At 48.6% G+C, this 14,789-nt stretch overlaps 1 protein-coding gene across 1 annotated transcript; it reads left to right on the forward strand.

The window, feature by feature from the left end:
* Positions 1 to 4,659: 4,659 nt before the first annotated feature.
* HOXB1 (homeobox B1) lies at positions 4,660 to 6,003 on the forward strand (the record flags this gene model as incomplete). Its single annotated transcript, XM_084749314.1, has 2 exons — positions 4,660 to 5,248; positions 5,675 to 6,003. The coding sequence occupies exons 1-2, from the start codon at positions 4,675 to 4,677 to the stop codon at positions 6,001 to 6,003; spliced, it is 903 nt and encodes a 300-aa protein (XP_084605440.1). The 5' UTR covers positions 4,660 to 4,674.
* Between the last annotated feature and the right edge of the window lie 8,786 nt (positions 6,004 to 14,789).

Raw genomic sequence — 14,789 nt, forward strand, 5'->3', positions numbered from 1 at the left:
TGAGTTCTTTGTTAAGTGTTATGCCTTAATTTGAAAGCAAAACCTAAAATAATACGAAACAAAAATTGCTTTAGCTTAGAAGAAAACCCGGCTACCTAACTAGGGCCAACCCTCTCCATTTTCAATGAAATTTGCATATGATACACAGTGCATACTGTGTAATATATGGTGATGCGTTACATAAAAGGATAGCACATGTGCTCTTCTCCCATCTCCTATTTCCATATTTTAATATGCTAGTCATATTAAAAAGCAGAAGACTGACTTGTACGATTTCAGAGTGAGCATATAATGCTATTATCATACATCTGCAGAATTCTCTCTGGTTGGTGCCTCCTTGTTTGTTTTACTCCTACTAACACTGCAGCAGAAAAAGTCATATTAAACCCATTCTTCTTCTTTGAGGCTGAGACTTAGAGAAGTCAAGGAACGTGTCCAGAGCCCTAATATTAAAAAATGGCCAAGCAAGGACTTAAGCCCAAGTACTCCAGATGAGTCTAGGACTCACCCTACGGCGTTGTAATACCATACATGTAAGACCGCCTGAAGTCTCAACCAGACCCATGACACTTGAACTAGCATAGGTACTAAGGGACGACAGTGGGTCTGCATTATGTCGCTTTTGTGGCAGCAAGATGCTATTTCCTGTGCTGGGAAAATGATAACCTTACATATTCTTCTTACTCTGAAGTACCGGCTATTGGTTTTGAGTTTCTGCCTCCCGGTATTTGGGCTGGGATGAGCACACAGCTGTGCTGCTACACTGATTTTTGCCAATTCCACCTGCTTCCCAGCCCATGCAGCTTCTTTAACCAAAAGGACCAAAATCTGAAATGTATGTTTTTAAAATATTCTTCTTCAGGTTAGGCTATCTCCCTTGTCTGTATTCTTAGCGCTCGGACCAGAGACCTCGAAGAGTTTTAGCCCAGGCATATTACAACACACATGTAAGGCCAGCACTAGTCAGGGGGAGGCTGGATAATCAGAAGTTCAAGGCCATCCTCAGCTATGGAACAAGCACAAGGCCAGCCTGAGCTACAGAAGAGTCCGTCTTAAAAACAAAACATAACCACAAGACAATTTTAGATCTAAATATGCCTATGCTCTCTATATATGTCTAAGCACATTATATACAGTAGGAAATCAACTTTATTTCATTTTGGGGTGTTGGATTCACTCAGACCCTCAGGAGAATTTCAGTAAACTAGTTAGAAAATTTTAGTCTCAGCACTTGGGAGGCAGAGGCAGGGGATCTGTGAGTTCGAGGCCAGCCTGGTCTACAGAGTAAGTTCTAGGACAGCCAGGGCTGCACAGAGAAACCCTGTCTTGAAAAACGAAAACCAACAAAAACCCCTAAAAAAATAAACAAACAACCCCCAAAGCCAAACGAACAAACAAACAAACAAATTAAAACAAAAACAAAAAAGAAAAGAAAGCTCTAGAATTGGGTTTCCAGTATTTTCTGCCAGCAGGAATTTTGGTGAGGGCTTTGTTTGCCTTATTTTTTTTTTTTGGTTTTGTTTTTGTGTTTTTGGTTTTTGGTTTTTTTGTTTGTTTGTTTCTTTGTTTGAGATAAGCTCTTACAATGTATGTAGCCTTGGCTGGCTAGGAACTTGCTATTAGACCAGGCTGGCCTTGAACTCACAGAGATCCATCTGCCTCTGTCTCCAAGTGCTAGGTGTAAAGGCCTGCACCACCATGCTTGGTAGTTTTGGAAAGGTTTTATGTACTTGCTAACCAGACAGAAGAGTGGCAAGGTTGAACTAGACAGCCTAACAAACACATCTAGAGACTTGAGGTACAGCCTGGGCTTCAGTCCAGACACCAGTGTCTGCATTGACTGTGACTTGAAGGACCTTTGACCCAGCCTTTTTTCTTTTCTTCCTGTCGTTAATAGCTGCCCATAGGTGACACCGAGTTCAACTGTTAGAGGGGAAATGCACCCCACAACTCCCAGACAGTTGCATGCGGTTTATTAAACACCTCTGGGGTCTACTTCTTCCTTTAGATGCCAAATTGGTTCCTAAATCAAGGACTTAGGTGAGAAATTTCTCCCAGCGGGGCGGTGGTGGCACACACCTTTAATCCCAGCACTCGGGAGGCAGAGGCAGGCGTGAGTTCGAGGCCAGCCTGGTCTACAGAGTGAGTCCAGGACAGCCAAGGATACACAGAGAGACCCTATCCCGGAAAAAAAAGAAAAAGAAAAAAAAAAAAAAAGAAATTTCTTCCTGAGATGAGGGAAGGATAGGTCGGCCACTTCACGAAGGGGCCTAGCTCAGACTGGGGTCTAGGAAATGATGCCCACTCTCTCCCTTCAAGGGCCCCATCCTCCTCTTCCATACAGCACATCTTAAGACAAGAGGAAAAGTGTGAGAGAAAGTCTAATGTCCCCATACTCCCTGCCCCCCAAGTGTGAATGAAGTAGGAAGAAACTTGTTTCCTCCCACCTCACTCTCACTTCCTGACGGTCAGTCAGTCCTCTGCAGGCCATCCTTTGCATCTCCGGTCTCCTTTGTCCCGCACACAACCCTTTGGCAAGCGAGCACCGCACCCTCGTCTTCTGAAGAAGCTGCTAACTGTCTGGATCTAAAAAACAGCGCGTAATATGAAGAGGAAACAGGACGAGGTGTCAGAAAAGTGTTTTGAGCTCTTTCTACCAGAGGGCTAAGCAGGGCTTACAGCTGCGAGAGGAGAGCAAGGCAGTGGTTCTGATAACGCGGAATAGAAAGAGGCAAAGGGACTAGAGAGCCAGACTTGGGCGGCAGAAGCAGGGGTTAGGGGTTGGGGGTTGGGGGAGCCAGCAAGGTGTAGAGACGTAGAGGCGGAGACAACTTGGGGTGGGGGCGGGCCGGGGCCCTTAAAGGGAGAGGAATTCAAGCCAGGCCTTTTGAGGATAAGGAAACCTGAGAGGTTTCAAGGGTTGCCCCAGACCTGTCCCACCTGCTTTGCCTTCCTTCCCTGAGCGCCACTGTTTACTGAGATCCCTCCCTGAACTCTTGCCCTCCTGGACTTGCCCTAGCTCAGACCCCCCAGGCCTGTGGTCAGGGCAGACACCCTGACAAGTTACAAATGAGAGTGGGTGTTGGATTCTTGTCCTCCCGAGTCTGGAGGAGGAGGCATCAATGGGCTCTACCCAAGAGCGTCTGTCTCTTCTAATCCCAAGACATGTTTCAGAGAGTTAGCGAGGCACTTCCTGCTTTCCCACCCCCCAGCCTTAACCCAAAAGAAAGAAAGAAAGAAGAGGAAAAAAAAAGGTGAACTCCACTTCTAAGTCTTAAGTTAGAAGCTCTGCATCAATTTTCCCATTCTCCAAGTAAACTAAACTCCACCTATTTATTCTAGAACATTCATGGGAAAATTTGAATAATCATAAAGACTTAACTAGGATACGCATTTGATGGTTGGGATTAAAAAGAAAAAAAACCTTTTAGGGAGACTAAAGATAATGGAGAGAGAGAGAGAGAGAGAGAGAGAGAGAGAGAGAGGAGAAAAAAAACCAGAGTAATGCAGAGTCTTTGCTAGTTTTAAGCACATTTGAAAAGAGAATAAAAGTCCCCTTCCTCCTTCCTCCTCTGTAAATATCACCTGGATCTTCTCATTGCTACTCTCTGGAGAGATATAGGGAGTTATTTAAGTCTGAGTGAGCGAGCCAGCTACAGCTATGGATGGCTAGAGAGAGGATAAATACATCCAGAGAGATGAGTTGATGGATAGGTAGGGAGCGAATATAAATATGGAGAGAGATGGACGAACAGAGAGATGAATTGTGTCAGAGAGAATATAAAGAGAGGCTGAGGGAGAGGAATGGATGTGTGAACGAGGAGAGAGTGTTTATGCAGAGAGATGGAGAGGGGAACGGGGCGTCACTCATCTTCCCTTCCACGCTTCTGCAACCCTCGCTGGTTCCCTTGAAATGTCATTTTTCCCCTCCCCTTGATTTCTAATGAATCCTTCTGGAGTTTAGACCCTGGCTCACACCCTGAGGTGATTTTTACAGTCTCCCTCCCTTCCTAGTCATCCTTTTGTCTCAAGATAACGTACCTCGCCAGGCTGTCCTAGCACACCATCCCAGGACAAACTGGGAGAAAAGAAACACGGAATGGGGGTTCTGGGCAAAGTGAGGAGTCTGGTTCTCCCACCTCTACCTCTACAGCCTTGGTAGCCTTCTTTGAGGGGGAGAAGAGAGTGCGGGGCAGCTGGGTTGAATTTGTCCAAATCTAATAATCCAGGAGCCTATTGAAGGCCTTGGGGGGCTGGGAGGGGAGTAAAGTCTTGAATATTCTTCTAACTTGTCTCCCCCCCCCCACCACCACCTCTCCCTCTGGTCCCTTCTTTCCAAAAAGTCTTTGAAGAAAGATGTTTTTGACGCTTCCTTGTCGTTCTCAGATGGATGGGCTCAGGGTGATTGAAGTGTCTTTGTCATGCTAATGCTTGGGGGGTGATGGATGGGCGCCCGGGCTGCCAAACTCTGGCCCGCTTAGCCCATTGGCCTGGGAGAGATCACATGTGCCCCCCCCCACCACCCCCACTCTGTATCCCCTTCCTAGGGGAGCGCTGGCTGGCCAAGCTGGCCCAGGCCATGGACTCAAGCCTAGGCTCTGTGACATACTGCCGAAAGGTTGTAGGGCAAGAGGGTGTCTCCCCCAAACGGCCCGACCCTCCTTCGGCCTCTACATGGACTATAATAGGATGAATTCTTTTTTAGAGTACCCACTTTGTAACCGGGGACCCAGCGCCTACAGCGCCCCAACCTCTTTTTCCCACAGCTCAGCTCCGGCGGCGGCGGCTGTTGACAGCTACGGAGGGGAGAGCCGCTATGGTGGAGGGCTGCCCAACTCAGCGCTCCAACAAAACTCGGGGTATCCTGTCCAGCAGCCGCCTTCATCCCTGGGGGTGTCCTTTCCCAGCTCTGCTCCCTCGGGGTACGCCCCAGCAGCCTGCAACCCGAGCTTTGGGCCTTCTCAGTATTATTCTGTGGGTCAGTCGGAAGGGGATGGAGGTTATTTTCATCCATCGAGCTACGGAGCCCAGCTAGGGGGGTTGCCCGACAGCTACGGAGCGGGTGGAGTCGGCCCAGGGCCATATCTTCCGCCGCAGGGCACCTACGGAACTGAGCAGACTACAAACTTTGCACCAGCCTACGATCTCCTTTCTGAAGACAAGGAATCATCTTGCTCGTCAGAACCCGGCACTCTCACTCCCCGGACCTTCGACTGGATGAAGGTCAAGAGAAATCCACCTAAGACAGGTAGGGCTCAGAGTGGTCATTCCCTCGCCTTGGCTCAAGCATGCGTGGAGGGGTCTGAGCCAGAGCTTGGTTCATCCCTTCAGCTGCTTTGGTATTGGCAGGTAAGTCCTTCCTGGGCTCGGGTCAGCAAAAAAGATTTTCCCACTGGGTAAATTCGGGGCCGCCTCCCTAAAGAAGTCTCCGCAATCTACTTCCTTGGCTGTGCTCCCAGTTTGGAGACAGTACTTCAAGTTTCTCTCCGAAAGTGAGATGGTTCTAGATTTGGAAATAACGAACTGAGGGCGTGTGTGGTGCTACTTAGAGGCTTACGTTGGGTAGAGTGATGGATGAGGGCACAGGGTGGACTAGGAGGAGTGGAGGGGAGGGGGTGGTAGGGAGAAAGAGGTGAGGGAACTGACGTGGCTTTTCTCTCCGCCCCGCCCCTAGCGAAGGTGTCGGAGCTGGGACTGGGCGCTCCCGGTGGCCTCCGCACAAACTTCACCACGCGCCAGCTGACCGAACTGGAGAAGGAATTTCATTTCAACAAATACCTGAGCCGTGCCCGGAGGGTGGAGATCGCGGCCACCTTGGAGCTCAACGAAACACAGGTGAAGATATGGTTCCAGAACCGGCGCATGAAGCAGAAAAAACGCGAGCGAGAGGGGGGCAGGGTGCCTGCAGCCCCTCCAGGTGGCCCCAAGGAAGCGGCAGGGGACGCCTCAGACCAGTCCACCTGCACGTCCCCGGAAGCCTCGCCCGGCTCCATCACCTCTTGAATTGAACTTCCAAAGTGACCCGGCTTCCAGCGCTGAACCCCGCCCCCCCCCCCCCCCCCGACCTCGCCTACACTCTCCCAAACTTCACAGCCCTGGTGATGCTCCTCAAGGCCGAGGAACCATTTTAGAGCTGCCTAGGAAGCTGGGCAGGAGTGGGGAAAACATTTTCCCCTCTCAAGTCTAGGGATGCAGGACTGACTGACTGATAGCCGGGGATCCTACAAGTCTTGAAACCTGGGGGATCACCCAACCCATCAAAGGCCTTTTGTCTTTGATCTAGAGATTGGCTCAATGTCAACGCGTGGGTAGGGGGTAGAAGCAGCCAGCCCAGCCTCCTGGCTTTTCCTTTCCCTTCCAACTCGAGTTCTGTGCCTTTGAGCTTGGAGAATTCTCCTTGAGCGCTCTCATCCCCAACTCTCCTCCTTTCTAGGCCTGGGATAAAGAGAGTCCTCGGGGCATTTCCCATGGAGGACAGGTTTGAGTGCAGGCTCATCACCACGGATCCTTACTCTTAATCCTTGATCCAGCCTGCCCACCGGGAGGACCTTACGATAGCACCGACTGCCTTGTGACACACCAAAAAAAAATTTACCTCATCCCAAGTAAACCCACAAACCCTTTCCTGGCACATTTCTCTTGCACTAATTCAGCCTTCAGGGGCTTCCCACGGGGGCAGCTCCATCACTAAGCCACCAAAGTGTTCTGGAACTTGGCACTACAGAGATTGCTGGAGCATCATCGCAAGGACTGCCTCAAGGAAGCCTCAACTAGGGAGGGGTGGGCAGTCCCCCTTCCCTCCCCCTATTTATTGCCTCCCTCCCAGGGACTCTCCTCTCTTGGGGCAGCCTGGGGAGGTCCAGGACAGAATTCCCAGCAGCTTCAGACACTTCTCTGAGCCTTGGAGGCCTTTTGAGTTTCTGGAAAAACCAAGCTCCAAGCCAGTCAGGGTCTCTTATGTATCTGCAACTACCTCGTTTCAATAAAGTCCGTTTCCTTCTTTCTTTTGGCTTCTGCTTCTCCATCTTGGGGTGGAGGAGGTGCTGTGAACTCCCGCCAGCCCGTTAACTGCTTGGGCTGGGGAAAGGCTGAGAAAGGACAGGGTTCCAGCCAAGGCAGAAGTGGGTCCTAGATACCTAGTAGTCCACTGGCCTTTTTTTTTTTTTTTAAGAGAACCCAGAAACACATGATGGAAAGATGGTGAAACCAGACAGTTCTGATATTGTTTTGAGAAAGGGGCAGGAAAAGAAGAAACAGATACGTTTGAGATACCTGAAAGAGGGTGAAATTTCAGGATGGGGGGGGGGTGGGAACAGCACAGGGGAATCTACCTGTTTCCTTTCCCTCTGTCTCCACCCCTCCCAACTCCTCTCTAGGACTTGAACTGGACCCTGGAAACTGTAAAGAGATCAGGGTTGGTGGTGGTGGTGGTGGTGGGGGCGGGGGAGAGGCAGAGAGTCAGAAGATAGGTCATTAGCAAATTTTTCAACAGCATATACATGAAGGCCCAACCCCAGCCCTCCCACACTGGATTGAGTCAACTGCAATTCACCAGCTGGTCATCTGTCTAGGGCTCAAGCAAGGTTCTGGAGAACAGGAAGGAGGTGGCCTTGGGAGGGGTGTGGGGGGAGTGGGGATAAGTAAGTCCCTGGATTAGATGGGGGAGGTGCTGGTGATTGGGTGGCCAGTGGGGTCCTGGGGGTAGACAGAGGCAACCAAGGTAAGCCAGGGTCCTAAGCTGACCTTTTTACCTCTAAGCGCCTCTGGGCTTTCCAAACAAGCCTGCGGCGCGCACAGAGGGGGCAACTATTGTCTCCTCCGAGGTGCCAATGGCAAAGCTTTAGTAAGCAGAGGCAGGCCCCCCCCCCCCCCCCCCCCCCCCGCTCCTCTGGAAGTTCCGCGGAGGTGGCAAACTGCCATCGCTCCAGGCTCCAGAGTCCCATGGAAATGACGTGGGGCTCCAGGCTCTGGGCCTGCTCTATTGATTCTGGTGACCCGGAGATTGCCTAAGCTTTAGGGCCAGGACCATACCCCTGGGGTGCAGCGATGAGGGAGACAGGTCTTATCTGAACACCCCACCCCATTTCATTTAATTCGTGACCTTTGAAAAGAAGACAGGCAGCCAAAAGGACCCGACTGCTTGTAAGCAACGCTAAGCATTTGTTTCCTCGTGAAATTGGTGCCATTAGGCGAAGAGGCAACGTTATCAATAATTGCACAGCTCAGCTGGAGAGGAAGACAAGCATTCAAGAGGAAGGCCTGCTTTCCCAGAGGTTGCTTTCTTGCCCTGTCTTAAAAGGGGGAAAAAATCTATTAACTGCTTTTCTCCATTTAATTGAAATTGCCATCAAGCTTGGCTTCCCCCAAAGGGGTCACCTTGACAGGAGAGGACAGAGCAAGTGTCTTTGAAACAAATTCCCCCTTGCTTGAAGTCGTTTAATACCAACTGGTTAGAGCCTCTTGCTTGGGGGTGTTTATGGAGCCTCCAACTGTCAGGCCCTATGGACAAGTGAGCAGAAAGAGGGAGGGTCAGTGGTTAGGGCAAGGCTGGCCTACAAGGATGGTAGAGTTGAGACAGTCCCTGGGGGGAAGTGTGATCAAAGGGCCTGGAGAAAAGCAGAAGGCTGAAGTCTTTGATTTTTGGTCTTGCAGAAGGAACCATCAGATTCCTCTAGGGAGAGAGAGAGAGAGAGAGAGAGAGAGAGAGAGAGAGAGAGAGAGAGAGAGAGTGTGTGTGTGTGTGTGTAATCAATTGTTCATTAATAAGAGACAGGCTCAAAATAACCCTCGATGGGTGAGAGCCTTCCACCTTGTTAGATACAAAGACTCAGACTCAATTCACTCTCCTGCTTGAATCCCACTTCCAATCCAAAGCCCTAGAATAGGTCTACAGGAAGGTGTTTGGAGCGAACAAAACAAAACAAAACAAAACAAAACAAAACAAAACATCATGGTGTAGTCTTTTCTCATGGTTGTCAAAAAGAGGGCCTAGTGCTTACTCCAATTGACCCAAATCAGCAGTTTGTACTGTCAAGCTCTCCAAAATAGATACCCAAATACACCACTCATAGACACTGTCACGCTTCCCACAGAGGCATTTCCCCACCCCTGTGTGCACAAATTCAAATCCATCTACTCCAACATCTTCAATTACAGGATTTAAAAAAAAAAAAATCCAGTTTTACAAATGAGTCCCTCTCCTATAATCTTGGGGTTTTTTGTTTTGTTTTGTTTTGTTTTGTTTTCTCATTTTTTTGTTTGTTTTATTTTCTTCAAGACAGAGTTTCTCTGTGTAGCCTTAGCTGTCCTAGACTATGTAGACTAGGCTGGCCTTGAACTCACAGCGATCTGCAGAGGGAAAATTCTTAGGGCTGGTGGAAAGTCTGTTACTGTTTCTGAGGAGCCTAACCCTTCGGATCTCCAGCCTCTCGTCTTGTGGGCAGTGAAATGGGGTTGCACCCCGCTCTACGCCATCTGTTCTCAGCCCAAGTGTGAACTTCTTCCCTTTTTACTTGCCCCTTTTCCCTCAACATTTGCTCTCTCCATGTGAGGCCCTTTGATCTCGTGGGTAAGGAAGAAAGATTTTGAAAACGCTCCAACCTCTCTTTCACTTGTAACCCCAGGATTTCTTTGCTATGGACATTTCTTGTGACAGTACCCTGGGGTGGCTGCTGGGAGTAAGGGCAGAGCTGAGGGAATAGATGGCGACTTTAAAAGATGATGAAGCTCAGAATGTTCTAGAACAGAGGACCATGGGAAAATATCCAGGTTACTGATGGCGAATCCTAAGCCCTGCTCCTTGCTTGCTTTGTGATCTTGGCCAAGGGGCCTATTTCTTTGTATCCAGTTTCATTGTCTGCAAAGTGGGGATGAGGTGGGCACCAATCTCACAGGACTGATGTTGCAATTAAATCAGGTAACACATGTAAAATGTTTCATAAATAAATGTGAGTTAGAGCAACTATTGTTACTCTATAAAGGGATGTAGTTGCTTCCCTGCCACAGTCCTGGTCTACTGCAGGGAGTATCTTGGGCGTGTCACCAGCAACACCTGGCAGGTGTATAGGTGTATAGAGTTCCCAGGGCACCTTAGGTCATCTGGCTGAGATTTCTACTCCTTTTTTTTTTTCCCTCTCCCTTTTCATTTTATCAAACTGACTACCCATTAAGGTGGTATCTCAGCCTCTCCCTGCTGCCCACTTGCCCCCTACATTATAGAAAGATGGACAGCAAGTCTTTAACTGTCCTTTGTTTCGTTTTTGGAGATGGATGCTTTCAATTCTTGGTTAGAGTGGTGGACGGCAAACATCCTGAACTACAACTTAGTCTTCAGTTTGGTCCCCATTCAACTGGCTGGGTGAGCTTGTGACAGTCTGTTTCCTTGGCCTTGCAGTCCTTCAGATATAATGTAGAAGGTGTGGACGCCCATATAATGTATAGTACAGTATAGTACAGTACAGTACAGTATAGTAGAGTATAGGAGAAGTACTCAGGATGCTGTCGGGCACATAGTTAAGTATGCAGAGAAATTTCTTATTTTATGTGACCACAGGAATACATTTGCTATTACTCTTTTACACCGAGTTATTTACAGTCTTGGCATAATAGAAGCATCCTCTAACCTTCATCCCTTACAATGAACCAGCAGGCCCATTTGGCACTCAAGCTATAGGACTTGTTGTTAAGAAATAGAATAATTAGGAGTGAAAGGATACAGAGGAATCCCACAGAATGCTGTTTTGTCATAAAAGTGAAGGAAGCTTCACAAGGAGGGATGTTCTTTTTTTTTTTTTTTTAAAGATTTATTTATTATTTATACAGTACTGAGCACAACAGAAGAGGGCACCGGATCTCATTACAGACGGTTGTGAGCCACCATGTGGTTGCTGGGAATTGAACTCAGGACCTTTGGAAGATCAGCCAGTGCTCTTAACCTCTGAGCCATCTCTCCAGCCCAGGAGGGATATTCTCTCTCTCTCTCTCTCTCTCTCTCTCTCTCTCTCTCTCTCTCTCTCTCTCAGATTTATATATTTATTTATTTATTATGTATACAACATTCTGCCTGTGTGTACACAGGGCATCAGATCACATTATAGATGGTTGTGAGCCACTATGTGGTTGCTGGGAATTGAACTTAGGACCTCTGGAAGAGTAGTTAGTGCTCTTAACCTCTGAGCCATCTCTCCAGCCCCAGGAGGGATATTCTTGACAGGACCACTTCACCACATAACTCCGGGTGCACATTCTCACTGCAGTCCCTGAGGCTGGGGCTCCCTGTAGTTGTATCAACTTTTCCCCTGGTGACTTAACTCTGGCTCCAGGGAATTCTTTGCACTACCTACCTTATATGACTTAACTCATGTCTCAGATGGCTGGATAACCCATGTTATCTGACCAGTATGTCTGGGACGCAAAAGGACTTGGAGATAGAGAGCCTTTAAATCTTAGAAAACTAGAAAGGCTCAACAAACAGCCTTAGCTCAAAGGCTGACCTCCTGGCCTTCATTCATTGTCATTGTCTTGGCTGAAAAAGAAATGGATCAGAAGAAAAAATTTTAACGGAGGTCAGGAGATATGAGTTTACTCTACAGAGGGCCTCTTTTGTAACCTTGAAAAGGCCACCACATTTCTCTGAGCCTGCTTTTCTAGTATTTAATACAAATGGACAGACATAGTCCTTTGCCCCTTAACCCAGTCTTTTCTCTGAGGATAGAAGAGATGCAGGTAAGAAAATGTGGAAGCTTGGGGTTGGAGGGATAATTTGGGAAGGAAGGCATTCTCTTGAATCTAGTCTACTGGCTCAGTTAGAGCTAATTAAAGCCATTTCTTCATTTCCTTCATGCTCTCATGATCCCTTGTGTGGGTCCAGATTGTTCCACATCCTGCAGCCTCTTCTGCCTGGAGGAGAGTTGAGGAGGGAGGCAGCAAAGTATGCACTCTCTGCTCCCCAGAGGCCAGATGCTCCTTCAGTTTACTCTGCCCTGACAGCTCCATTTCAACCCCCACCTTGGAGATGCCACAGCTCAATATTTACTCAGCCAGAGAAGCTGCTCCGAAGACTGGCCTCTCTGGCCTGCCCTTGCTGTCTCTCCTCCTGTTGCCCCCACCCCCTTCTTTTCCTGGTTCATGGAGAGTTCAGCTCTGAAATGGCTTGCACCCCCCCTCCCCAACTCCCCAGCCCTGGAAAACTGTCAGTCCAGGAGATTGCTGAAGCCAGAAGGGCAGGAGGGGCAGGTAGGGGGCGGGGGGGGGGGAGGAAGGGCTATAGTCCTGGGGTCATGCTCTGGTCTCTCTTGCTGGACCAGCAGCATGGGTCTCCAGGAGAGCAGGATAGACTAAGAAAACGACAGCCTTTTGGAGGAAAGAGGGCATGGACCTGGGCTGAGACGGAACTGTGTGGCTGGGTAGAGGAGGTCTACATCTTCAAAGGACTGACTGTGTCTTTTGCTATCACTATTATAAGCCGCGCCATCTAGAAACTTAGCAAACCATGACAGCCCAGACTCTTCCCAATACACTATAAAAGCTAATGCGAAGAAAGAAATGAGCTGTGCCTCATAGCATACATGAAAACGGATTTCTTATCTCCTAGTATTCTCTAGAATATAAGATCCATAAAGGCAAACATTTCTGTGTGGATTTGGTCTGAGGGTTTGTACACAGGCTCTGACACACACACACACACACACACACACACACACACACACACACACACACGCCAGGCAAACTCTCTACCCAACTGAGCAACGTTTTCAGCCCTTGGTTTTCTGAGCTCTTGCTCTGTCGCTCGGGGTAGCCTCCAACTCACAGCCTTCTTCTGCTTCAGCCACCTGGGTGTTGGGATTGCGGGCGTGATGTGCCAGATAAGAAGGGATTTTTGTCTGCTCGACTCATTGTCCCAACTCTAGTCCCCAGAACAGTATCTGTGACAGATGCTCAGTAAGTGTTTGTGCAATGGACAAACACTAAAGCAAAATCCCCCCCTCTAGCAGACAGACATCCCCAAATGCTTCTTGAAATAATGTTTGCTTCAGACATTTGGCTGGTCCAATGGCACTGCCGCTACCACCACAGGTACAGGAGACTTAAAGTAGGCTTAGTGAGCCGGGCAGGTGTGGTGGCGCATGCCTTTAATCCAAGCACTCGGGAGGCAGAGGCAGGTGAGTTCAAGGCCAGCCTGGTCTACAAAGGGAGTCCAGGACAGCCAAGGCTATATAGAGAGACCCTGTCTCAAAAAACAAAACAAAACAAAAAAAAAAAAAAAAAAAAAAAAAAAGAAAAAAGAAAAAAGAAAGAATTAAAAAGAAAGTAAGCTTAGAAAGAGACGTTGACTTGGGAGGTCTTTCATGCCTCCCTGCCTTACTGTTTGTTTAGGATTTCCTTGGCTTTAGCAAGCGGAAGAGCAAAGTTGGAGAGACCTGACTTTGGAAATGTAAAGGCTCCGAGGGCCCACCGGATGTTTGAACGGATAGACAGTGGAAAGAAAGGCAGCCTAGCAGGGAGACCCAAGAAAGATGCTCCTGCCCCAGACAAGCTCTCCACTTCTTCCCCTGTTTCACCATCCTCTGCACTAGAGGCTTCATCTTCTCCTTTCTAAAGACGGGTGGGTTTTCTTTTCCCATTCCAGTGTCATTAAAGAGAACCGTTACGTTGGATATCAGAAAGGAGGCATTTCCTAGAAGCATTAAGCTCAACGTCTAATGGAATTCGGGGGAACAGATAGCCGGCGCCGGGCCTGGTGTGGGAGGGCAGAATCCATGGCTGGGAACTTCTGGGAACTCAGGGCTTCCTCTTGCTTCTTGGATCCTGATGCCACAGGAACCGGGTGTTAGAAGCTGAAGTTAGAAGAAAGGAAAAACCATGAGGAAAAAAGGTCGCTTGCCTAACTCCTGTTCCATAACACGGGTTCTCCAAGGAGAATGGAGCAAGGTTTGAGATGAACCAGGCACGGGCTGAGTAATTTTTGTCAAGAGCTCTCTGATTGCCCATTTTGAAATCGGAGGCCCGAAGCCTGTGCCAGGGGCTGTTGGTTTTCTGAGATGAGGAATTTGAAGAGGCAAAGCCTGCCCAAGGTGCTGTGGGAAGGAAAAGATTTCTAGGTCTGTGTTCCTGGAAACACAGGCTGGCAGAGTCTTTGCGAGCCTCTTTTTCTCTCCATCATTTCTTTTTTATTATCTTATTTAATTTTATTTTTTATTTATTTATTTTTATTTATTTATTTATTTTTCTCTCCATCGTTTCTTGGTACTCTTACACCCTTAGTCTTTGTCATGACCAACGTTTCGATCTCCACGTTGGAGCGTGGCAACAGAGACCCTCTTCAGGTGGCAAAGGGTGACTAGAAAAAGTTAGAAAAAGTCAGAGGAAGACTGGATGGCCACGGGGCCAGGGGGTGGGGCTTAGGGGGTGGGGCTTAGGGGGTGGGGCTTAGGGGGTGGGGCTTAGGGGGTGGGGGTGGAAGGGTGGGGAGTGGGGAGTGGGGGCGGGGCCCGCGATGGGTGGGTCAATGGAAGCCAGGATCTAACACAGGGTCTCTATTCAGGACATTTAAATCCAGGGATTTGGATGTTTTGGAAATGGAAAAGGGCTGAGTGACTTTGAAAGGGACTTGTGTCCCGTAGGATCCCACCTGCTGAGGGAACACTTCAAAACTAATTGAAAACCTATTGAAATCCACACCTTGACACATTCCCTCTGGAGGGTCAGCCTTCCTCAACAGGCCTCGGTTAGCTATCTGAAAACAAACTGACCTTGTACACAGCCTTGCAGATATGCCTTCCACAAAATCA

Source organism: Acomys minous (genome assembly GCF_964271855.1).
Source record: "Acomys minous genome assembly, chromosome: 12".
Taxonomy (NCBI): domain Eukaryota; kingdom Metazoa; phylum Chordata; class Mammalia; order Rodentia; family Muridae; genus Acomys; species Acomys minous.